This window comes from Protomyctophum parallelum (assembly GCF_964188405.1).
Source record: "Protomyctophum parallelum genome assembly, chromosome: 14".
Lineage (NCBI taxonomy): Eukaryota > Metazoa > Chordata > Actinopteri > Myctophiformes > Myctophidae > Protomyctophum > Protomyctophum parallelum.
In genome coordinates this window covers 36,379,457-36,403,972 of record NC_139709.1, presented here as the reverse complement: position 1 = coordinate 36,403,972, position 24,516 = coordinate 36,379,457, and the positions used below count along the sequence as shown (strand labels likewise).

Genomic DNA, 24,516 nt, shown 5'->3' with positions numbered 1-24,516 from the left:
GTGCGTGTGCGTGCGTGCGTGCGTGCACACAAAGAGTCTGAATGTACGAACATTCCTGTGTCAAACCTTCCATGTTTCAACTCTGAAAATCCTGAAATCTTTGCACATCTCTCTGCTATAATACACCAGATGTTGTCAATGAAGGAAACAGATCAGTTTCCATTCTTGAAGTGGCCTGCACCTTTGATTCTATAGCTTAGAGTTTACGGTGCAGATCGGGGTCCCAGAGATGAAAAAATGGTATGAAATAGGGCTCTGTGACATTTTAGAATCACTGTCCTGCAGTGATTTAAGGGGGAATTCCCCCACCAATGAAAAATTAAAACATTAAAATAGCTATATATATATTTATAATAAATAAAAATGAATGAATGAATGAATGAATGAAATTCTATTTTAAAAATCACACCTGTGTGAAGTGAAGGGCGCTCTTATTATCATACATCATCATGACATAAAATAGACACTATCGGCTATATCTTGCGCCACCACCACACTTTTTACTACTTTAAAACATTTTAAAATAGTTCAAATAGCTGATCTACAAGCTCACAAAGTGTCGATGTATAGATTAGATGGTTTAACTATTTTAGAATGTTTTAAAAATAGTAAGATCACACTCGTGTGAACTGAGTGGTGCACCACTCAAGAATTGTAGAGCCTACACCATGATGTAAAATGTTCTATTCATTGTCAATGAAGTCCATCAATAAAAAATAAATCACACCTGTGTGAAATGAGGGGCGCTCTTATCATCATACATCATCTCATTCCTGCCTCACTTTTCCGTCCTCACATTTGTCTTCAATGTGCTGGGCATAGGACAGGAGGGATAGCACCCCTCCTATATAAATAATCAATGTGCTGGGCATAGGACAGGAGGGATAGCACCCCTCCTATATAAATAATTAAGAAATTGCTAGAAGCTTACAATGTGTCACATCACAAAGCATTGTAAGCCTGTACAGTATGTAGATTGTGAGCATGTCAGCTGTTTGAATTATTGCGTGAGCTCATTATTTTTTAAATAGCGCTTAGGTGCTTATAATTCCTAATGTATTAATGAGGTAAGTTTGGGTCCTGGGGGAGATGCCAGATCTCTCTTTTGGGTCACAAGCTGAAAGTTTGGAAAAATTGCCATAGGCCCCTGGGGGACTCCGGTCAACAAAGTGGGTCTGTGTAACTGATGTATGTATGACTGTATGTTTTGCTATAGCACTTGGTAATGTTTCATTTCGAGATATAGGACTGGTCTGTTGCTCGTTTAATTATTCTTTATAGTCTGGTGTATGTGTTGTCATGTATGTCATGTCTATAGACAACCCAATAAAAACGAATATAACAAAAAACAAAGTGGGTCTGTGTTAATATGCTGACGGTCCATTGTTCCGAAGGGTCACTGTTCCGACGGTCAATGGCTCATGTAACAGAGACCCATGCAGATGGTGTCAAATGCGTACTGCGTGCCAACTTAGATAGGCTGGGGCAAAGATGAACCATTTACAGACCGTAGGCTACAACAATGGAAATATTATAAGATAATGTCTGTTGTCTTGCTTTCCATGGGCATAAGTTCACCCCTATGAGAACAATAATGGGAACGAATTGACATAGAACAAACTTTAATAGTTTGGCCCAGCTGCATCTGCTGCATGTCGAGTTCAACGCAGTGATGGTGGAACACGTCAGACAAGAAAAAAAAGATACAGGTATAGCTGACAATGGCGAAACAATAGTCACTTACTATTAGTAGTATTATTTAGTCAATTTAATGTGAGTGAATTGTTTAATCAGTTTTCTATAGCTGGAAGTGCATAATATAGCCTACTGTATATAGCCTAAAATGAACACAGAAGCAAACCAACTTGGGTGTGCGTGCGTGCGTGCGACGTGTGTGCGTTGGAACAGTGGCCCAGAAGTTGAAACTCTTTCATGTCGGAACAGCGGCGGTTGACACAATGGACCCCGGCCGTGGGAAAGTCTGTCGGAACTATGGGTGGACCCCCAACAAAGTACTGTATAATGTGTGAAATAGTTAGTATGATGAAGCAGACAAGCTGTGCCACGCTCTGTCATAGAATGTGCCAGGCCGGGGCCTGCCACCCTCATGTTCTCACCTGCCTGCTCCGTTGTGTTTCCCAGCCCCAGTCCTACCTGAGAGACAGTTCACTCCAGGGAGCACAGCAGTGAACATTTACTCTTAAGTCTTAATGTGGACTTGAGTATTGCTGTGTGGTGTGTGCTTAGCGTGTTCTATCGTCGTGTCACTACTGCACTACCTAGGTTTGCCTGCTTTTGCCCTGTGAGGCGTTTTCCTGTTTTGTCGTTTCTACTGAAGTAAAGTTTCTGTTCAAACCATAGACTGTAAAAAATATGGACAAAGCGTTCCCCGGGTCTAACATGAACGTAAAATGAAGCCTGTCAGTCCTTGTATTGTAAATCGCCATCTTTCTAGATCCGTTTGGGCCCAGCTGGCCCATTGGCTGGCCCAGACAACGAGGCGGGACCTCCCCCCTTCTTCTTAGTTGGTTTTTATTTTGACTCGAGTGGGTGGGGAATCCCAATCATAGACTGTAACGGTAGCCACGCCCCTCAGAACATATGCGACTTTATGGTCATTCTTTTAATAAATGGGACCATCATTTTCCAAAAAGAATATTATGACATTATAAATGAGACTTTAAACTAGTGACTGGAAGCAGAAAGTATTCATGACCATGTTTATTAAGGTAATACAGTCTAGGTGAAGTTGGGCCCAAATACATGGACTTCTATGGGGCTATGGGTTTTTTTTGGGCCCAATGACAGCGCCACAACAGGCCATTATATGAACTTTCAGGAAATCCCGATTTCCTTGGTGGCTTCACAAAATATCTGTCTGACTGCCCCCCTGGTTCAAACTAGATAAAGTGCCCCTCGGGGCACAGGTCTCCACCAGGGCAGGTCAGGTTGTGGCCTCCTGGTGGCGCTATAATAGGCCAATGTGAAAAGGATGCCATTTCTTCTTACAGGCCTTGGATGGCAATTGGTAACCTGACTTTGCCAGATGGTGGCGGTATTGGGTAACCATGTTCCCCAACACAGCAACCATCTGGGACCTCTCAGGGAGTTCAGCTAACACCGAACCGCTCCGTGGTCTAACCAATCAGCGTGAGCTAAGGGCGGGATATGTGCGAAACCGGATGTGAAGCTATATAGACACGTCAATATGATTGGTTGTGTTTGCACGCCCACACAGTGATAGACAGACGGTCCCATCCAATCATCTACCAAGTATCTTGAAAAAAAGGAACAGCCCCGTCATCGAATTTGCTTCCGTGTGTAGCAAGCTTCTTGGATCTGGCAGCGTCAGGTTAGGCAATTGGATGATTTGAGGCATTTTGTTCCAAAAATGTGTTTTGCAAAAACCCACCTCAGCCTAGTAGGAAAGTTTGTGAAAGACAAAACTTGATGTTCGATGCCCCGGCTGGATCATTCCAAAGATGGTGGGTATAGGAAGCCATCCCAATTTTAACCACTTTGACTTGAGGCGAAATGGTACACAAATGGTCTCCTAAATGGGTGCCATCTGATGTCAGATCTCGTGAATGTCCTATGTTTACTGTCACTAGATCTCGCAAGTGTGTGTTGCTGGGACAGAGAAAGGTTGATAACAGAGTGGTCTTGTCTCTCAGAATGTTGGGGAAATTGTGCAGCTTGTCGCAATTATGTCCATGGGGATGAACATCAAGCAACCTCGTGCTACAGAAACAGGAGATAGGCTGCCTTATGGGCCAGTGGGCCACATCGCTCTGCTTATTAAATGGAATGAAATATATGTAAGGGCGAATGTATTTCTTAAACTCCCAACTATAAGACCCATATTTGAGTCATGTCTAAGCGTCCTTGAGTTCCATTAAACAAATAAATTAAATATCTAAAAAAGATGCACTTTTATCGGTCCATTGTTTCAAAGTTAGCCCTGGGACACAGACAAACAGGGGCGAAAACATCTCACCCTTTAGGATCTAGGATCTGAGAGAGATAATAATTATGAAGAAATTTCTCTAACCTCAATTAGACCAGACTCTACGCAACTCAACCGTGGTCTTTTCAGAAAGATGGAAGCCAACATGGAGAGGCTGACTGAATGTGGTCTGGACTGTGTGGAGGAGAGTCATGGTGTCAGAGACGCTGTAGAAGGACAGAATACCTGCACTATGATCCAGGTACACACCTATTCGGGAGGACACAGAGACACTCGGGATTTTAGTATTTTTGTTATTGTGACTGAAAACACAACTTGTGAAATCCAGTGTGTGTGTAATCCAGTGCTGTAAAGCCCAAGATTTATCATTTAATCCAAATCTATTATCAGGATAGTCTCTGCTGATGTTTTTGTATGCTACGGCTATATTAATGCTGGTTCCGCTCCATTCTACCTCCCAGTAACAGCGTCCAGTCAGACCCTCTTTGCTCAGAACCTGAAACAATCCGATGAATCTCTCTGGATGTGTAGTAGTATCTTGTTGTTGCTTCATCTTTGTTACTTTTCTGTTCTCATTAGACAGACACAGGTATCGATTTGCTGTGTTTGGATCCAGTGTGATTGGACACGCATATTCTAAGAACTCAGCTTTGGTCCTGGGTTCCGCACCTCTCTCTCTCTCCTGGATTCTCTGTTGCTGGGTGGCCTGCTGACTGATATGAAGTCCTTTTTTAAGCCTTTCGGCTACAATTGAGAACTCATCGTAACCTTCATGTTCTTCCAAACAGTTCTCATGAAACTTGTTGGAGGCTTTGTTCCTAGGTTCCGGGAGAACCCTCGCGCCTCTCTCTCCCTCCTGGATTATCTGTTGCTGGGTGGCCTGCTGACTGATATGAAGCTTTTTCTTAAGCCTTTCTGCTACAATTGAGACCACATCACAACCTTCATGTTCTTCCACACAGTTCTCATGAAACTTGTTGGAGGCTTTGTCCAGCTTGTGTTTCTGAAAGGCAGGAGATTGATAGTGAGGCTGGACGTGAGTGTCACAGAAAGATACCTGACACTGAAGACAAGTCTTCACAGCTCTCAGTCTTCTCCCAGGACACGAATCGCAGGCCACTTCCCCAGGTCCAGCATAGCAGCGATCGGGAGGAGCCGCTCGGAGCGCCGTTTTCTTCAGTATATCCATCATGTCAGCCAACATGTTGTTTTGCCTCAGGTCAGGTCTTGGGTTGAACGTCTGACGGCACTGTGGACAACTGAATCTCTCTCTTTGATCATCCTGGTTCCAGTATCCCTCAATGCACACACTGCAGTAGTTGTGTCCACAGGGAACAGTCACTGGATGCTTCAGAAGATCCAGACAGATAGAACAGCAGAACTGTTCTTGGTCCACTTGAAGCCCTTGCTGTGCCATTTGAAAATGTAATCATCTATCAAATTTGGCCATTAACACATTGACTTGGGGATGTGCCTAAATGAACAGCAAGGACTAAATTAAATTACTTTATTACAAGTTGGTTGTGATGACGGCACTGTGATGCCATTGTGTGATGACGTAATGGCAACTATGAAATGACTAATTTGTATGTTGTCACCCATGCAGCTGTGTCGTCAGAGAACCTCTGGAGGTAATGCAGTATATCATGCAAATTGAAGAGGAAGTCAGGGGTACGTGACAGTGTGTCTCCCCTGAAAAGTAATGTTTTACCTATTTGTATCTACTGAATTGCCACCGGGTATGAAATTATACCATTTCACACACACACACACACACACACACACACACACACACACACACACACACACACACACACACACACACACACACACACACACACACACACAGTCACACACAGTCACACACACACACACACACACACACACACACACACACACACACACACACACACACACACACACACACACGTTAACTGTTTATATGATGATTACGGGTGTGACAGTACAGTAGAGTACAGTACATTAGAGGGACCCCCTGGGGACCCCCACACGGTTACTCTGTAATTTCTCAACCGTTACATTTTTTGCCTGGTCACGTTCCTGTGTGTTCTCGGGGACCACAGAGGGACCTCCACATGGAGTTGCACCACTCACTTCACACAGGTGTGATTTTGACTAATAAAGTATTCAATCAATCAATCAATCAATCAATCAATGGTTCTCAACCTTTTCTTAATCAGGATCCACTTGCAAATCTATAGGCTTTGAGTTTTTAAGGTCAAGTTCCGAATTGCAGCCATGAACTGTAAGTGCTCTTTTCAAGTTTTTACGACTGTTGATAAATAGAGCGTTCCACATTTTGGTGGCATAGCAGTAGAACAAGTTTAACCCCTTGCTTAAGCCAAATCTGGTTTGAACGTGATTTGTGGAGCTCCATCTGTTGTGATTGTGGACGTCTTTGACATTTTTGAAGTAGCTTGGCAGGTAGCCTACATGGGTGTCTCTGTGGTGTAGTATATATATCTGTAGGGCCAGGCCCATTGCAAATTGCGGTACTGTCCCCTACCCTGAGCCATCCACCTGAGTAAAATGAGCAGGGGTTAGATGAGTTGTAGGTATGAGGCCAAGCAGTAGCCTGACCAGTTTTTTTTTTTTAAGGTCTTTGTGGTGCTTGTAACATGGGGTACATGCATGCATAGTTGAAGTGACATTGGATGAGTTCTCCTGCAGCTAGAGTACTCAATTAATTCCAATTTCCTACTACTTGTTTAAAGCACTTTAAACTAAAATAGAGCACAACCAAGTCTATAGGGACTTTTAATGTTTGTTTAGAGCATTTACACCTAATTTCAAAATATGTAATAGTAGGAGCCTATTAGTTTAAAAATGTCTTGACATTGACAATATAGCCTATACGACAGACATACAGACAAGGCGTTGAGTACCGGTATTCCACGCTAGAGTGTGATAACACAAACATTACTTCACTGTAGTTTGACCAGGAGGGTTGAGTATTCCACCCCAGAGTGTGATAACACATTACTTCCGCGTTGGTTAGAGTGCAAAGCAGCTCTATTAACAGGAAGCCAGACCGTAATAATCTGCACACTTTAATCCCTCTCTCTCTGCGTGTTGACACGGTCGCTCTACTGTCCACAGGTATTTACATCAACAACAACTGCTACACTATATATGGCTACGACCACACACCGTTTGAACAACAAAACGGCAACACATTTGTATTGTACCGCGACATAAGTCTGTCAGAGTGCCGCGTGCGCGCAGCACACACGCACGCACGAGCTCGCGCACAACTGTCAAAAACGGCAGTGTTTTTGTTGTTTTTTTGGAACCTCCGGAGGAAGGGGAGGAATCTAGCGGGGTTACGACCAAATCCTCCCCGGATGAAGTGAGCCCTAGGGCGGACGGTTGGCCAGGGAACACCCGCCCCCCCCCCCCCCCCCCCCCCCTCGCTCTCCTAGGTCCCCCGGTGGATGAGAGACAGAAACAAGCTCCATGTCGGTTCGATCGCCGCACACTACCACAGAAACTGCATTTAACCCTACCCGACGACGATGCCAGCGGGTAAGCGCTTGCATGTGTGTGTGCGTGCGTGTGACAGTGTGTGTGGCGGTGTGTCCTCTGTCCTGTCCTGTGTGTGTCTGTCAGTGCGTGCTTGCAGAATGCAGATTTGCCACTTGTGTGACTGATGGTATAGTCTAGTCTTCATTAATTACCATGGTATCGCTTTCACCACTTTACCTACACGATGTGATGATCGAGTCTGACACGATTCTGGTGTCGCCACTCGCCACTGCCAGCCGATAACGAGAGCTAGAGCTTCAAGCTCACAACACGATGCGCAGCAAGCGCTGATGTGAGCTCTCGGTCGTTGTCGGCTAGCGACGCCGTTATACGTCGTCGTTGTTGTGGAGTGTTGACATTAGGCTACTCGTTTAAAAAGACTGACTGACTTCGAATCTGATGACAACACCGACAAGAACACAAGCACTATAGGCCTCTTTGCTTTGTATACCACACACACACACACACACACACACACACACACACACACACACACACACACACACACACACCCCCCCACATGCTTTGTCAGTGACTTTACAATAAAACAAGAAAAAAGAGGAAACTCTGTCTTGTCTGTGTCTATAGTCTTAATAACTATGTGATCACTGCACAATAGCACAATAATGCTATCGTCTTTCAGCTGTGTTGTTTAACAATCATATACTTGCAATGTACATTGTACAACTCATTGAATTGTCCAAACTCAGCTATGCAGAAACACTGACATATTGAAAATCAAACATAATTTGCAACTGTTGAATGCATGGTTGTGAAATATACTGTTGCAGTATGATGATGGACTCGTGTGGGCGGGCGTACTGTGTGTGTGTGTGCGAGCGAGTGTGTTTGTGTGTTTTAATGATGTCATTGCAATCATGTGCCAAACTACATTCCTTTTGTGAGGCCCATAGTTTATGCAATCTGCCTGATCCACTATAGTACCACTGTAGTCATGGTTTTGCAGCGGTTTTCTTGTTAGTTGTATATTCTATCTATCGTGTGTGTGTGTGTGTGTGTGTGTGTGTGTGTGTGTGTGTGTGTGTGTGTGTGTGTGTGTGTGTGTGTGTATCTTTGAACCACTACATTGTCCTCTGCACCCTACTTAACGTGACTATGTATCATGTTTATTGACTAGTTCATGCTGACTTTGCTTGCTCCATTCTAGCACTTGCAAGTGCAGATAAGACAGTGTCTGCTAAATGCCTACACTGTAATTGGACTTTGTTTTGTAGTGGGCAGACACAGCTGGCAGCCATGGCTGAGTGGCTTTAGAGGCCGCCTGGTAATCTGGCGGATGGTCAAAGTGTCCGTGAGCAAGGCACTTAACTCTAGTCTCTCAAGCCAGACCACTGCTTCGGCCACTTTTTTATTTAATATTCCGCGCGCGCGCGCGCGCGCGCGTGTGTGTGTGTGTGTGTGTGTGTGTGTGTGTGTGTGTGTGTGTGTGTGTGTGTGTGTGTGTGTGTGTGTGTGTGTGTGTGTGTGTGTGTGTGTGTGTGTGTGTGTGTGTGTGTGTGTGTGTGTGTGTGTGTGTGTGTGTGTGTGGTGCTGAACAGTTTCGGTGCTTCTACTGTACAGACTGTATGTAAATTGTGTGTGGCCCACTATCTCTAGAGTCTACTTAACCTCTAACTGCTCCCTGGGTGCCATAATAAAGGCACTTCCCCACTGCACTGCTAACGGTGCGTTCACATCGGCAGATGCAAAAGTCTACCATTCATATTGTCAATGGAAGCCAGCAAGATGAAGATACAAAGCTACATCCGGCGTGTGTAGCTGCTGCAAAAGATACAAAGCTACAAATTGAAGCTGAGCTGGGTTCAACTTCCAGATGCAAAACTGCAAAGTTACAACTGTAGCTAAAACCCTCGTTTTTTTCCACCCTGTTCTGGCCGACAAAAACTTGCAACATCTTCTAGTGTGTTTCCATGGTGTCCAATGCATATAAATGATGCCTATGTACTGTAGTATGCCCAAAAGGGCTTGCAGTTGACTCCATGCTGGATTGTTGTTTTTTCTCCCTCGCCACACCACCGACACACATCGCTACGGACACACGCTTGATGACTCCAATGACAGATACAAAGCAACAAATATGCTATGATCTTTGCATATGCCTCGTGTGAACGCAACATAATACTTTTAGAATGGGTTAACCTGATTAATAAGACCTGAGGCCCATTCTAAAAAACTGTCTTCTAAATTCAGTTTTCTGAAAATAAATATATTTTTCCTTTTTCTTCTTCTTTTTTTACTTTCTATGTCAGTGGTGCTCATAATTTTGGGGGTCCTTGACATGAAAAACGCTAGTTTGGCCGCCAACCCCCCATCTCAAAATATGTTGTACCAGGGACCCCTAGAAGCGAAGATTTTAGTTAAAATGTTCACTCTCAATGATCTACCGGTATATCTGCTATTTTTGAATAGACAAGTATAAATTCATAGATTTGAAAAATGTAGAAGACACATTTCATTGTGTCTTATTAGTATTGTACTGCAGAGCTGTTTGGTGTCGGGTGGAAACCTTGTACAGTATGTCCAAAGCTGTTACATTTCAGGAAGAAAGGAAGCTCAGCTGTATTCCAAATGGTGTTATTTAGTCACAAGCTATGGCTATCCAGGGTTTGATGAGTTCAGTGTCGTGATCATCATATATGGAGACGGCCATGTCACGAGGCTTGATATCACGAGGCGTGACCATAATGGAGGCGTGACACGAGGCGTGACAAGACTCACTGACTGATGGGGAAATGCAGGTTTTCATAGTAAACGCAACCTGCAGTCCCAATAAACATTCATATATGGAGATTCTGCTCGGGTCGGCTTTTCTGCCCGTGGGCGTCATATAGCGTTTTTCAAAAGTCAAATGAAATGCTTAGTCTTTGCATTGATGTGATTATGACTGTGATAAGGGCTGCAGGTGTCGTGTTGTTTTGATCACTTGACAAGAGTCTGAGTTGTCTGACAGCCGAGTGCAGCAGATTCACTGCAGATAGCAGGAGATTGACTCTAGATAGCAGCGTATCGCTTTCTATCAGAAAACCTGGCAGTCTTTTACTTAGACATTTCCATGTCAACTTGACAGACATACAATTGTTTGAGAGCAACTTGTCTAAATCAGTGGTTCTCACATGGGTGACACTGTTTCGATCACCACTGCAAATGTTTAAACTGCCCGTGGGTGACACACTGTTTCGATCACCACCGCAAACGTTTAAACTGCACGTGGGTGACACACTGTTTCGATCATCACCGCAAACGTTTAAACTGCACGCAGGTGACACACTGTTTCGATCACCACCGCAAACGTTTAAACTGCACGCAGGTGACACACTGTTTCGATCACCACAGCAAATGTTTAAACTGCACGTGGGTGACACACTGTTTCGATCACCACCGCAAACGTTTAAACTGCACGCAGGTGACACACTGTTTCTTCCTACGACCACAGCAAACGTTTAAACTGCACGCAGGTGACACACCGTTTCTTCCTACGACCACAGCAAACGTTTAAACTGCACGCAGGTGACACACTGTTTCTTCCTACGACCACCGCAAACGTTTAAACTGCACGCAGGTGACACACCGTTTCGATCACCACCGCAAACGTTTAAACTGCATGTGGGTGACGCACTGTTTTGAGACCACAACATGGAATGAGCGGGTCCATTTGGCTATACACTTCCAAAGCTACATTATTGTGACAGCGCAATGACCGCCATCCCGTGCCGTCGGTAAAATAAAATAATAAATACATACAGAGATGCAATGACAGTTAATGACTTATCTATGACAATCTATCTATCTTATATAATAACATTATTTTGTGCCCAAGTTCAACCCAACTTCCGAAGATCATCCGTTAACAATTCCCTCCCAATCAATGTGATCTATTATATCTCATTACCCACACTGTACATAATTTCCTGTTCATATATTAGAACGGGTAAGGCCCTAGTCTAAATAACTGTCTATCTACAGTATCTCAATCCAATCTTGATTTCATACATAGTACCCAGGAAGTCTATCTGTCTACAGTATTTGTTGTTGTGAGCCAGCCTGTAGATCACTGTTAGAAAATACATGGGAAATCTTGAAAAAATAAATATATATAAAATATAATTACCCAAAATTCAAGTTTGTTGAAAAGACAAGGCCTAACATTTGGGGTAAGCGGTTAGAGTTATACTCGCTGCCGGTTTTGCACACGAAAATAGCCAATCTACAAGTTTACAGCACATTGTAGCCTGGCGCGTTCAACGGGTTGTGAGCTTGTAGATGGTCTACTCCCAGCTTCAGGGTTAGGGTATAGTGACAACAAGAAAGATGTGTGTGTGTGTGTGTGTGTGTGTGTGTGTGTGTGTGTGTGTGTGTGTGTGTGTGTGTGTGTGTGTGTGTGTGTGTGTGTGTGTGAGACAGACAATGAAACAAGACATAGAGTACCGGTAGTAGCATTATTCTACTAGTTTCCTCTGTGGTTGTAATGGCAGAGGAAGTGTGTTGTGTCTGCTTCTGATAGCATGCTGCCGCTGTCGGGTGGAAACCTCACATGTCCCAAACTTACTTTTCAGGAAATTGATTATAGAATAGCCTATGTTCCAATGGATCCACTGCAGTTATTACAAGCCATCGTTAATGCGTTTCACTGGCTTAATATTTATAAATTGCACACGTGACCACTTTAACCCAGGCCTCGTTCATTTGGGCATGAGTTTGTAGTGAACTCTTACCTAACACTTAATTAACAACTTTCAGAGAGTGAGAGAGACATTTAGCCTTCACGTGTAGTAGAATTTGAGAAATGGACACTGTGAGAACAATATTGTCCTGGTCCTCACAAGATAAAATGTTTTATGGTTACATAATTAAGCTCTAGGTTCTTCGCGTTAAAATTACCATTGATGTCCACACAAGTATACTAATACAAACGATGTGTTTGTTTGTGTGTGTGTGTGTGTGTGTGTGTGTGTGTGTGTGTGTGGGTGTGAGACATATGTTGCCAGTCAATTGTGTGACATATGTTGCCAGTCAATTAGCCTACATACTCAGTGCTTCATTTTAGAGTTACTGTTATTAATTATTTGCAGTCTCTGTGTTTGCCCTCTGAACATATTGTCACTGCTATTAATAATTGGTGTTAAGTGTGTGTGTGTGTGTGTGTGTGTGTGTGACACTGTGTGTGTGTGTGTGTGTGTGTGTGTGTGTGTGTGTGTGTGTGTGTGTGTGTGTGTGTGTGTCCACGAGCGTGCTTTTTCTCTGCTGTCATTTGTATTCACAGTGGAAGACAATTCAGTGTGTAAATTGAGGATACAGCTTCTTTCTTTCTTTCTGGAGCCTGGCTTTTATCTTTCTACTGTGTATTCCCCGTGTGGGTGTGTGCCTACAGTACGTATGCGTGCATAGGCGCACATGTGTGTAGCGTAGCTTAGTCTTTCACAGGGAGTTCACACTGTTCCTATAGGCCTGTTGTGTCGGAGTGTGTAGGTGTCAATAATTAAATTGCAATTGTTTGAGTGACAATTAATCGTAAAGTTGAATTTCATAATCGACAGCCCTACGTTCCGTCCGTAAATAAGTATGGAGTATGGACACTAGTAAAGTTTATTTGTAGAGCACCTTTCACAGACAATGAGTCACAATCGTCCGTCTATCATATGTCTGTCTTTCTCCCTGTCCGTCCGTCCATACACACACACACACACACACACACACACACACACACACACACACACACACACACACACACACACACACACACACACACACACACACACACACACACACACACACACACACACACACACACACAGAAAAGCAGGAACCATAACGGCTGCTTGCACGATTCTGCTACTTCTTTCCATTATTCCACAGTCACTTCCCTGTTATAATAGGACCAGTTTGAGCTCTCTGTGGATTTAACTTGTCCTTTGTTTGTTTGTATATGAAATGGGTCATGAACACATTCTAGATGTTTCGCTGCAGCTCTGCTTTGTCATAAGACCCTCTCGGCTCTGAAATGGTAATGCGAGAAAACATCTCGTTATTGTCGTGAAAGGGAGTAAACTTGAGTGACTCATCATCTATGTAATGACTGAATGTGTGACAGCAACCAACACCCAGTGAGTGACACTGCAGCTGTGAGACTAGGGCTGCGTCTGGAATTCTGTACTAATACTCTTTTTAGTAGGGATGCACTGATGTGGGATTACTGGGCAGATAACACACATAACATCTTTATTTGTGTTACACACAAACAATAGATGGGAAAGTTAGGAAACTCATCAATATGTGTTTGAGGATACAGATCATGAATACAGCTAACTTCAAAAGAGATTTGCTTCTCTCTCTCTCTCTCTAAGCATCGTCTCCTCCATACTGTATGTGGTGACTGCCAATAATCACCGACACTGAACATTATTTAGCTAATGCCTTAGCTCTTGGCTTGGGCATTCCTGCAGTCTGCAAGCCTCTCACAGTCGCAACAAATGTATGGTCATTACCGAGGCTTCCACATATTGAAATATAGTTGAACACACACACACACACACACACACACACACACACACACACACACACACACACACACACACACACACTCTCTCTTTGGGCCATATAAACAAATATCGCTACTGCCATTTGCGGATGTCAACTTTTTTGCCAATATCGGCTGATACCGGTAATTATTCATTACTATTTACTGTGCCAAATGAGTATATTAAATGTATTTGTATTATGTCTGAAGCTATAAGTAGCTGCTTGACATTAGCCTACGTGAAAAGCACCCTAAACAGTGGGAATGAGTCATGCTCACACTGACTGTGCTGCAATTTGCTGTCAGACTACTGGGAATTTCCACTGGCTTCACTTTTTGATGCCTGAGAAGACAACTGCTGTCAGTTTGGCCATTTTATCTTCTGTCGTGTGTGTGTGTGTGTGTGTGTGTGTGTGTGTGTGTGTGTGTGTGTGTGTGTGTGTGTGTGTGTGTGTGTGTGTGTGTGTGTGTGTGTGTGTGTGTGTGTGTGTGTGTGTGTGTGTGTGTGTGTGTGTGTGTGTGTGTGTGTGTGTGTGTGTGTGTGTGTGTGTGTGTGTGCACTCCTTAGTTTTATTTATTGTTGCTTATTAAATTATACAATTCCTTGTATTGTATAATGAGTACATTACAACCCTCTCAGACATTATAAAATACAAGGTAAGCTCAGACCTCGCGTGGCTTATTACTTTTCTAAAATGGTTACAAACATACAGTAGCAACATTGGGTGACCGCTGGCCAAGTGGTTCAGGCGCATGCCACATAATAGGCTTTGGCCTGACGGCACGTTGCATGTTCGAGTCCCGTTCATGACAACCTTTGCTGCATGTCTCTCCCCTTCTCTATCTCCCTCTTTCCTGTCTAACTTCACTTGATGCTATGAATAAAGGCAGAAAAGCCAAAAACAAATCTTAAAAAAATAAGTAAAACATAGCAATATTAACATCATAAAACTATTCCTAATTCACAAAAGTAGTTACACTTTGCGCCTACCAGAGGGAGCCACTTCCTTGGTAACTCAGCCAGTCCAGCCAGGCTACGACGAACTTTGCCAAACAAACACAAAGAGAAAAACAAAAACAAAAAAAATTGTTCGGTCAGTCTCATGGTACCTAACATAATAATTTTTTGAATCCAATTTAGCTGATGTGTCTGAACATCACGTCAAACAATAGCATAGCAAGCTAGCGAACAGCTGTTCTCAGTGAAGAGGGAATAGGAGGAGCTTGCTGTCTTTGCAAGGCCCCCCGGAGCCACTCTATTACTATACGTGAGCTAATCAGAAACCAGCCAATCAGAATCAAGTACTGGGACTAACGTTTTATAATTATGGTTTTACTATTGTCTTGTTTTCATATGCAGAACTTTGGGACACGGACACGATTGCAGATATTGGGCTATAATATAATTCGACTAGAACAATTACACTAAATCTAAATTACTGAGGTTATATACTCGGCACACTTAGGTGGCCTTACACTAGCCGATAATCGGTCGGGGGGTGCCCGACTCAAACGATCTGCTCGGGGCCGCTCAAAGCGCAATCGTGTGTGGTGCTATCAGATTTCAGATTGAAAAAAATCGGCTAGTGTAAGGCCACGTTTACTGTCTATATTGAAAAGCAATAATTAGTGGTTTCCACACGACAGTAACAGTCTTTTAACTGTAAACTAGTTTATCAGGTACACTGAGATCGGCTGGTCTGATTCAGTACTACAAGTCTGAACTAATCCTTTGCTTAAAGGGACAGGGCAACGCTAGGCTGGTTGTGTACTTTGTTTCTCACTTCAGGTTAAAACACTAGCAGGGTAAAAACATGCCAGGCTGCATAACACTGACCTTATAGTATATAGTGATGTAAGCAACACAGCTGCAGACAATCAGATTATTCGATTCTAGCTGTGTCAATACTGTCTTATCACACTTGCCCTTGGCCCTGGACTATGCAAATCTCACACACTCATTAGTATATTTGTTTGGTGCCATTGTGTTGTTTACTGCCATTATTTTAATCTGTAGTTTTTACTGGAAGATGAACTACAAAATCAACATGGGGTTTCGTGCCTTTTGACCTGCAAAACCATTATTGTCTCTAGTGTCGGCTGAAGAAATGTCCAGAATTGTTGTCAGCTTGTAGGGCTGCTATATTCTCGCTGAATGTTCACCCCAGCATAGGAACGACGAGGTTATTGTCGTCTATTTTACTCGTGTGAAAAGCTCACCTGCTGTCGTGATTGTAAAACTTATTTTCACTGGACCACAGTTTATTTGGCTGGGGACCCCCTGGAACCCCTCAAGGATCTCTGGGGGTTCACGGACCCTTTGAGAATCAGTAAATGACCCTTATGAGTCTGTTAACTCTGAGACGGTAGGGTCCAGAATTAAAGCTCTATTTTGAGGGTATATGCACATGCATAAAGTGAGTTGCAACTGGCAAAGTGAGTTTAACGTCGTTTAAAGTCGGTTAATGCAATCAGATAGGACTTTTATGTTTGGATGTAGGCTATGGGCTGTCAAGGCCAGAAAGTAGGTTTTTGCCACTCAGTAGGCGTTCCCGCATAACTTCCATGTATGATGATGATGTCACGCGCATACTCTATTACGTTTTTATTTTCTTCTTTTTCCACTTAAATTCACAGGAGGCCGACGTTCAAATCCAGGATAGCTGCATTCTATAGTTATAGTTTAATTATTCGATATTCTACTGTTAGACAGCTGTTGTTATTTTACTTATGATCCTTGATTATTTCTATGGATCTGTATTACCTTGTGTTGTGTTCTTGCTTACTGTAAGTCGCTCTGAGCGTCTGCTAAATGCCTAAATTGTAAATCGTAAGGTTATATAGTGCACTGCAGCTTTAAATTAGCACGGAGGAATTTACAGTGTAAATTGGGGGGGTCACAGAGATGAAAATGTTATCAAATGGGGGTCATCACAATCCTTTGAACCACTTTTATATGTTGGCTATAAAAAATGCAATTAATTATACAAGCTCAGGGCTGCACTGCGACCTTGTACATCTGCTATTTTTGAACATTAAAAAAAATATCGTGCAGTTATAGAGGGTATGCGCATGACATCATCATACCCGGAAGTTATGCGGGAAGTGGCAAAACACTACATTCTGGCCTTGACAGTCCATACATAAAAGTCCTATCTGATTGCTTTAAACAACGTTATATGACACTCACTTTATGCATGTGCATACAATACCCTCTATGTCTATAGGAACATCTTGAATATGATTTATTTTTATTTTCTCTTCTGGGGACAAAACGTTTTCAGATGCGGGTCCGTCCGTGGCCAAATACATACATTTTGGCGTCCTTTTACATGAAAACGTTTGAGAACCAATCTGGGGACCCACAGGGGGTCCCCAGATTCAGTGGACCCAGAACTGGTTACCACCAGATAATAATGTCATGGGAGGAAACGTGTGGGTCAGATATTTTTAGCACCTCCTGGGGTGTTGTAGTTAGCAACGCTCCGCTGCACTGTGGCTCTGTCTGCGTGCAGATTTGGACCGTGGGTGGACAGTAACAACGTGCTCTAGTACCATACTTGGATCATATTTTTTAAGTATCTATACTTTTTGTCGCTGTCAGGCAAACCTCTTATCTGAATATTTTCCCGTAAATTAATGCCCTACTTGATCATACAGTACATCAGAAAAAAGTAGCTGATCCGCAAGCTCGTAACACGGAGCAATGCGACACATTTTGAGCTTGTAAATCTGCTACTTTTGCTATTTTTTATTTGAACCCTGAAAATAGTTTTGGACATATGAGGTTTCCACCTGACAGAGATGCTATGTATTCTGTATACTTTCACTCCACTACATTTCAAAGACAAATATTGCATTTTTTAATCCACTACATTTCTATAGGAAGGGTAAAGGAAATGCATTATGAATGAACCACTTAAGACATTTTGCAAATGTGCGTAAAATAGCAGATCTGCAAGCTCAGCTTGCAAGCTATTTTAACTATTATTGATTTAGTTTTCTTTCTTTTTCTCGGGCGTGCAAAGAAACCTTTAACGTCCTCACTTTTCTGTTCTCACATTTGATCCTTTCCTCAGCCAATCATCGTTATGGTGTACTCATGCTCAGCCAATCAAATCATTGCTAAAATTGACACAAACACACAGAGCTGGTCATAGGAGGACTGGACATGTGAAGTGAGGGATGCTCTTATCATCGTACATTAACATATATCATCTCATTCCGGCCAACCAATCAGAAATTGCGTCCTCACCTTCGTCTTCAATGTTTGTCAAAATTGTCCATTTATTGTCAATGGCATTTAATGTTTGTGTTGGGGACAAAGTTTGTGTTTGCAACTTTGCACACACACACTCAAACTTGACATAGGAGGGGATATCGCCCCTCAAATATTAATAATTGTGACAATATGATATAATTCAATATAATTATTTTCTATTAACCACTTAAAACCATATATGCGACCCTCCGGGCTATATACTAGAAACTGTGTTTTCTGTTATTGTGGGGAAAGCTTTCGCTGGAAATATACCAGATTGACAAGCTTCTGCGGAAGCTTTCCCCACAATCCTGTGTGTGTGTGTGTGCGTGCGCGCGTGTGCATAGCTGTGTGGCAGCCCACTAGCTCCCTGTGGGCTGTTGGTAAGCATGCATGCACTGTGACTGTAGCATTTTAATGCAGAGCTGCATATTTCTGTATACTCACTCTACCTGCAGGGAGGGAAAGAGGGGGAGAAACACACACACACACACACACACACACACACACACACACACACACGGAGAGGAGAGAGAGCTCTGCAAGGTCAGACCCAAGGGGAGGGAGGGAGGGGGAGAGAGAGAGAGAGAGAGAGAGAGAGAGACTCTCTGAGTGTAGAGGTCCACTTGACAGACCACTGTGACACAAGATGGACTCTGAAAACAACGACTCTGGTAGGATGACTTCATATTTGGGTGTGTTTGAGAGTGTGTGAGAACATATTTTGGGGTGTGGATGTGGGGCTGTGCACCCACGTGTCCGTTGATGTGCACCCACGTTTGCGGGTTAGCTTTTGACCATGTGTCCATGCACTGCTAACACTGTCTAAGCATGTACACTGCGTATGTGTGTCTGCACTATGCAGAGAGAGAGAGAGAGAGAGAGAGAGATAGAGAGAGAGAGTCTATTGATCCGCCTGCTCCCTCCCCTTCCTCTTCCCGTCCATCGACCTTCCTCTCGGTGCCGTTAAAGGGACAGTGTTGTCATCGACGACACAGACACCTGATCGTTGGAGCGACACACGTCATCATCTGCCACCATGTTGGCATGTAGGGTCAAGCTGTCTCCTGATGCAGGTGTTGCCCCATGTTGGGGCTGGACTCTCCACAATTAAAATAAGTCATGGCGTTTTTAACCGATTTCCAAGCATTGTGTTAACACAAACATTGAATTCCATTGACAATGAATGGCCAGCTTTGAGTGTTTGTGTAAACTAGGGATCTTAACACCCACTAGCATTTATTGAAAAATTGCCATTGATCAACGCCAATGGCGCGGGACCTGTTAACACTAGGAAGTCTGAGCAGCCGTTCTGACCGAATTTGAGATTTCAATGTTTATTTTCTCAGCCCATGGAGTCCAGAGAAAGTTCCCCTTGCATGACTTTGTCTAAATATTCGATTGAAATCATCTCTGTTTTTTTCCCCATTTGAAACGTTTTGTAAATATGATTTTAGGCATATATCTCTTACTCAGTCTGACTATATCGGCCCATTCGACCGCTCTCCCCCTTTATCCCTCCACCCCCGCACCACTCGTTCACACCTCTGGAGCTGGAGACGTCATTGTTGCCTACACGCACTCACTTTTATTTTTTATTTTCTTCCCTCTCTTATGAATACATTATTATACACCCAATGAAAATGTACACTTCACGGATTATATATTTGGAATTAGGACAATCGGTAGAAAATTGGCCGAGAATAGCACAATAGCACATTAATTGTTGCCTAAATGTATACCACTTTTCTGAAAATGGTTAATCTGCAAGCTGCCCCATTTCCTTTTCAACTTGATATGTTTCGTAGAGAGGGCATACACAAGCCAGAATTCCGTAGTTTACATGAGCAAAAAATAAGCGAGTTATGTAAAGAGGGGTGGAGGGAAAAAGGCGATTATTTGGCACAATCAATCAAATATATATTAATTACATTGCGTAGCCTATAATGTTTCCCCCTCTATATAATAGAGGGGGACAATATATAACTCTAATGTCGTATTTCGTCATGTATGTGAACTATATGCTGCTTGTAATACTGTTGGTCAAAGTAACTAGTAGTTGGACAGGCTAAATATAACTGTCCCCCTTTCTCCCCCTCTCGTCTTTTGTTTGCGCTGCTTGATAATGGTGTTAATGGTGATTCCCCGACATTTCCTTTTCACTTGATATCGTTTCGTAGAGAGCGCCTACACAACCGATTTATATACCAAATGAAAGCCCCAATTCCATAGTTTACATGGTATTTTGAATCTTTTTAAATGAGCAAAAAATGAGCGAGTTATGATTGAAAGAAAGTGGAGAAAAAAAAAGAACACAAACAGAAGGCATTCTTGTTGTTGTTGTTCAATCCTGCATTCCATGTCCAACGAATTAAATCATATACGTTTGGCTGATTAATTAACTTGGAATTTGTTTATTATTTTGATAAGATAATAGGAATAGGAATACAATGATTATTATCATTGTTATTATTATTATTATTGAATGCTCGGTTACGACCCGACATTTACTTTCCATGAAGCGAGAACGCTTGCCGATGCGCGCGATACAAAATAAAGTGTTTGAAATAATTCCAACCAGATAGACCTCCCGAACCGCTAAATGTTTTGTCAGTCAAAAGAACAGTTCTTTCTGCAAGCGACGTGGAACGTATGTAGGCATGCTGCTGTGGATTAATTTGTTCTGGCATATAGGCTCAATATCGCCAGCTCTTTGTCAGTCAAAACTTTCCTTTTTCTCTCTCTCTCCCTCTCAGGAAAGCATGTAAATGTCTATTTAGTGTGCAAGGCTTACATCCGGTCGTGTATCTGTCTGTATGCGCCGATTTCCATACACAATACATACACGATCCGTATCCTCTCCTCACCGGATGTTGAATTCACAGTGCTAACGGCCGACAAATGCGATGTTTTTTATTAATTAAACTGATATAACAACATAACGTGGCTAATAATTGTTTATTTGGAATGTACTTTGGCTGGTAATTTAGGTAGATATAACGCGACTCACTTGTATAAGTAATTTACCGCGGACAGACCGCATTTAATGCAATACATTGGCTTTAGTAATGTTGTTAGCTTATAATATTAGCAACTGTAAGCTAACGGCTGGAGGACTACGGACAATCCGGTCAATAACATCATTACACTTAAACATTAATACAATTATGTCATGTTTACATGCCTAGTCAAGCAGTCTGTACATCACGTGGGGTCAGATATATTAATTACATCGATAACACACGAGAAAAGACAAGTGATCTTTGCTCTTCTGGAAGAAAAAAAAAGGACAACAAAAGGCAGCAACGCGACACTCTTCCATGGCTATGTTGCAATATAGTAACGGGCAACGGCAAAATAAATATTTTTCACATGTATTATTAGTTTTATACATTTTAGGAGTGAAAACATGTGTTAAGAAACATATTATGATTTAATTCGTTGGAAATGGGATGCAGGCTTGAACAATGTCTTCTCCAGCTGGAGAGGGACGATCAGTGGGGGAGAGAGTGGCCAATCAAATCGCACCAAAAACACGGTCCCCCTGACCGTGAGCCGACTGAGTAGTAGTGAAATTTTTTCAGACTTCGTAGTGTTAATAGTTATAATCGATTAATCACCATTAAGAAATTAATCAATTAAACTTAACAGTTAATAATTAATCAAAAAATTCTGCGGTTCTATCATTGGGTGGTTTTCTGTGAATGTAGGCCAGTTATACTTTTGCATGTGATGTGACAGACAAGAGAGTTACAGTGCACTTTTCATTTCATGCCATTGCCTGGCCCTGAATCGTAAGGAATATTTATGCCTTCTTTCTGTATAGCAAAATGTAGATTTTTATGTTAGACATTGAGGGAAATTAAGATTCTCAGATTTTTTTTATCGATCGATAAGGTTATCAAAACTTATCAATGATCAATTAATGAATGAATCAATAATTCTATCCCTAGTGTAAACACAAACATTATGTAACACAAACGCGAAGGTGAGGTTCCGTTGCAAATTGTGATTGGCCGGAATGAGATGATGTATGATGATAAGAGCAGGGCCGCTCATTTCACACGGGTGTGTGTGTGTGTGTGTGTGTGTGTGTGTGTGTGTGTGTGTGTGTGTGTGTGTGTGTGTGTGTGTGTGTGTGTGTGTGTGTGTGTGTGTGTGTGTGTGTGTGTGTGTGTGTGTGTGTGTGTGTGTGTGTGTGTGGGGGGGTTCTGCTTGAGGCTACGGTTAGTATTTCGGTGAAACAGAATGGCGATGCCGATGCGTTGGAAGTTGGAACAGCAGGCTTTGGAATCCTGGCGTGTAACTCTGTGTGTGTGTTTGTGTGTAACATTGACCAATGGCAGGGAGGAGATTTTTGAATGGGAGTACTGATTGAAGTACAGGTTTGCTGTACTTTAACCATGCTGATTATTTTTGCTGACACAACGCTAAACCGGCTGACTTGATTCTGATAAACAGTGCATTACATAACATTTGAGATGCACAGGGACTTGATTTGGCAGGTCCAAAAAGCTCCACATCTTAATGCAGAATGTATGGGTACTCTTAGTATATATTACAGTATATGTTTTATTATTTGCATAGCACATGCCTTTCACCAAAATACATTTCAAATGTTGTACTTTTGACTACTACAAGGGACTATTTCAAATACAGTAAAAATGGCTCATCTACAGAGTGATGCGTTGTTGTGTGCTTTTGTAGACCGGCTATTTTCACTATATTTAACTATATATATATATAATGAGAGTGCAAAATCTGTCTTGGAAGAGCCACCCATCGACTAATCTAATATACGGCAACCTTCCCCGTGTTTCTTCACTAGTCCGATCCAGAAGAACACAGTTTGCCGGCCACTGCTACAGAGCTAACAATGAGGTTATATCTTCCCTTCTTCTCTGGAGTCCTGCCTCGAAGCAGACCAGAGGTAGAAAACTGTCGTTCCCTGATGTCATCGCTAGGGACAAAGGCATCAGTAAGCAGGAACTGCTTGTTTTTCAAGATGTCCCTTGCAAATATTGGTGGTTGTGTTTTTTTGCGAGTGTAGTTGATTTTTTGGACTTACTGTATTTGGGCTTGCTTCCTAAATGTTGTTTGCACCAACATGCCCCATTGCTTGTATTGTGAGCTTGTAGTAGCTTAAAGTGCTCATGTGGCCTAGTCTCTTCTTTTGGGCTTGTTTTCATAGACATGGTTGCTTATTTCTCTTGCACAATCTGGCAACACTGCATCTGACCAATACACGGTACGTACTGACACACATTTGAACAAAGTGAACTAGTCTGAATACTTGTGAATGACAAATTTGGCCTTCACAACCATGCCCGTAAAAGTCAATCTAATATATAGTACAATATTGTTTTGCATCTTTGTGACAGGCCTAAACATACTCCCCTTCCTCGCCACACACACAGGAAACAGTTTTGACGTAGGTTTTCACATATACCGGTTATAATTTTGGAAATATTCAAATTTTCCCCTTGCGTACAAAATCGGTATTGGCCGATCGTAATCAGTGATCAGGATCAATCTAGAAAAACCTGATACACCTTTACTCTTGGCTTCTTCCTGCCTAAGTTGGATGTTCTTTATCCAACTCAATATGACGGCCAGACGGTGCATTACTTGTAATGCCCTCGTAACTAACCGTACATTCAGATATGTACTGAACACATTTGAGGTGAGAAATAAGCAATGCACTGCATAAATGTGTCTTAGTGAGCAGTGCTCTCTGTCTGCCCTGCACGACGAAACAGCAGCTGTGGTGCAGTGAGACTCACACTATCCCATTGCTCAAGGGGACTGGAAGCTTTAGCAGAAAAGTTAGCAATAAAGCCATTTCATGAGGTCTTTAAGATTCCACCTCATCCCATATCACTTCACTCTCCTTGCCACCCTATTCTTGTCACCTTTATATTTATTGATGCTAGTTTCTATGCAGATATGACCTAATATATGTTGGTCACTTGTGTTTTAATAAACCACAAATGCTAAGAATGTGGCTCTTATCATCGTACATCATCATGCATCATCTCATACTGGCAAATAAGAATGCCTGTTGCCACAAATTTACATCATATGTTGCGGACATTTAATTTCTCCTTTCATTGTCGATGGCAAATATTAGACGTGTGGGGTAAATATGACATTAATTTTCCCTTCATTGTCAATGGCATTTAATGTTTGTGTTGCGGACATTTTACG

At 42.5% G+C, this 24,516-nt stretch overlaps 2 protein-coding genes across 3 annotated transcripts in view; one reads left to right on the top strand and one right to left on the bottom strand.

Annotated features, from left to right (window-relative positions):
• Positions 1–4,052: 4,052 nt before the first annotated feature.
• Positions 4,053–24,516, bottom strand: part of LOC310871284 (tripartite motif-containing protein 16-like) — a gene marked incomplete at both ends in the record, with an annotated part of 503,649 nt that continues 483,185 nt past the window's right edge. The window contains one exon of the mRNA XM_083782769.1: positions 4,053–4,421. Within this exon, the coding sequence (XP_083638895.1) occupies positions 4,053–4,421 (369 nt within the window). The remainder of the gene's footprint in view (positions 4,422–24,516) is intronic.
• The window catches only part of efr3a (EFR3 homolog A), a 91,701-nt gene continuing 74,179 nt past the window's right edge, over positions 6,995–24,516 (top strand). The window contains exons 1-2 of one of the 2 annotated variants that reach the window (XM_083782340.1): positions 6,995–7,087; positions 7,290–7,513. In XM_083782340.1, the coding sequence (XP_083638466.1) occupies positions 7,504–7,513 (10 nt within the window). In that variant the 5' untranslated portion in view covers positions 6,995–7,087; positions 7,290–7,503. Of the gene's footprint in view, positions 7,514–24,516 lie in introns of both variants that reach the window. The other variant, XM_083782339.1, reaches the window with a different exon arrangement.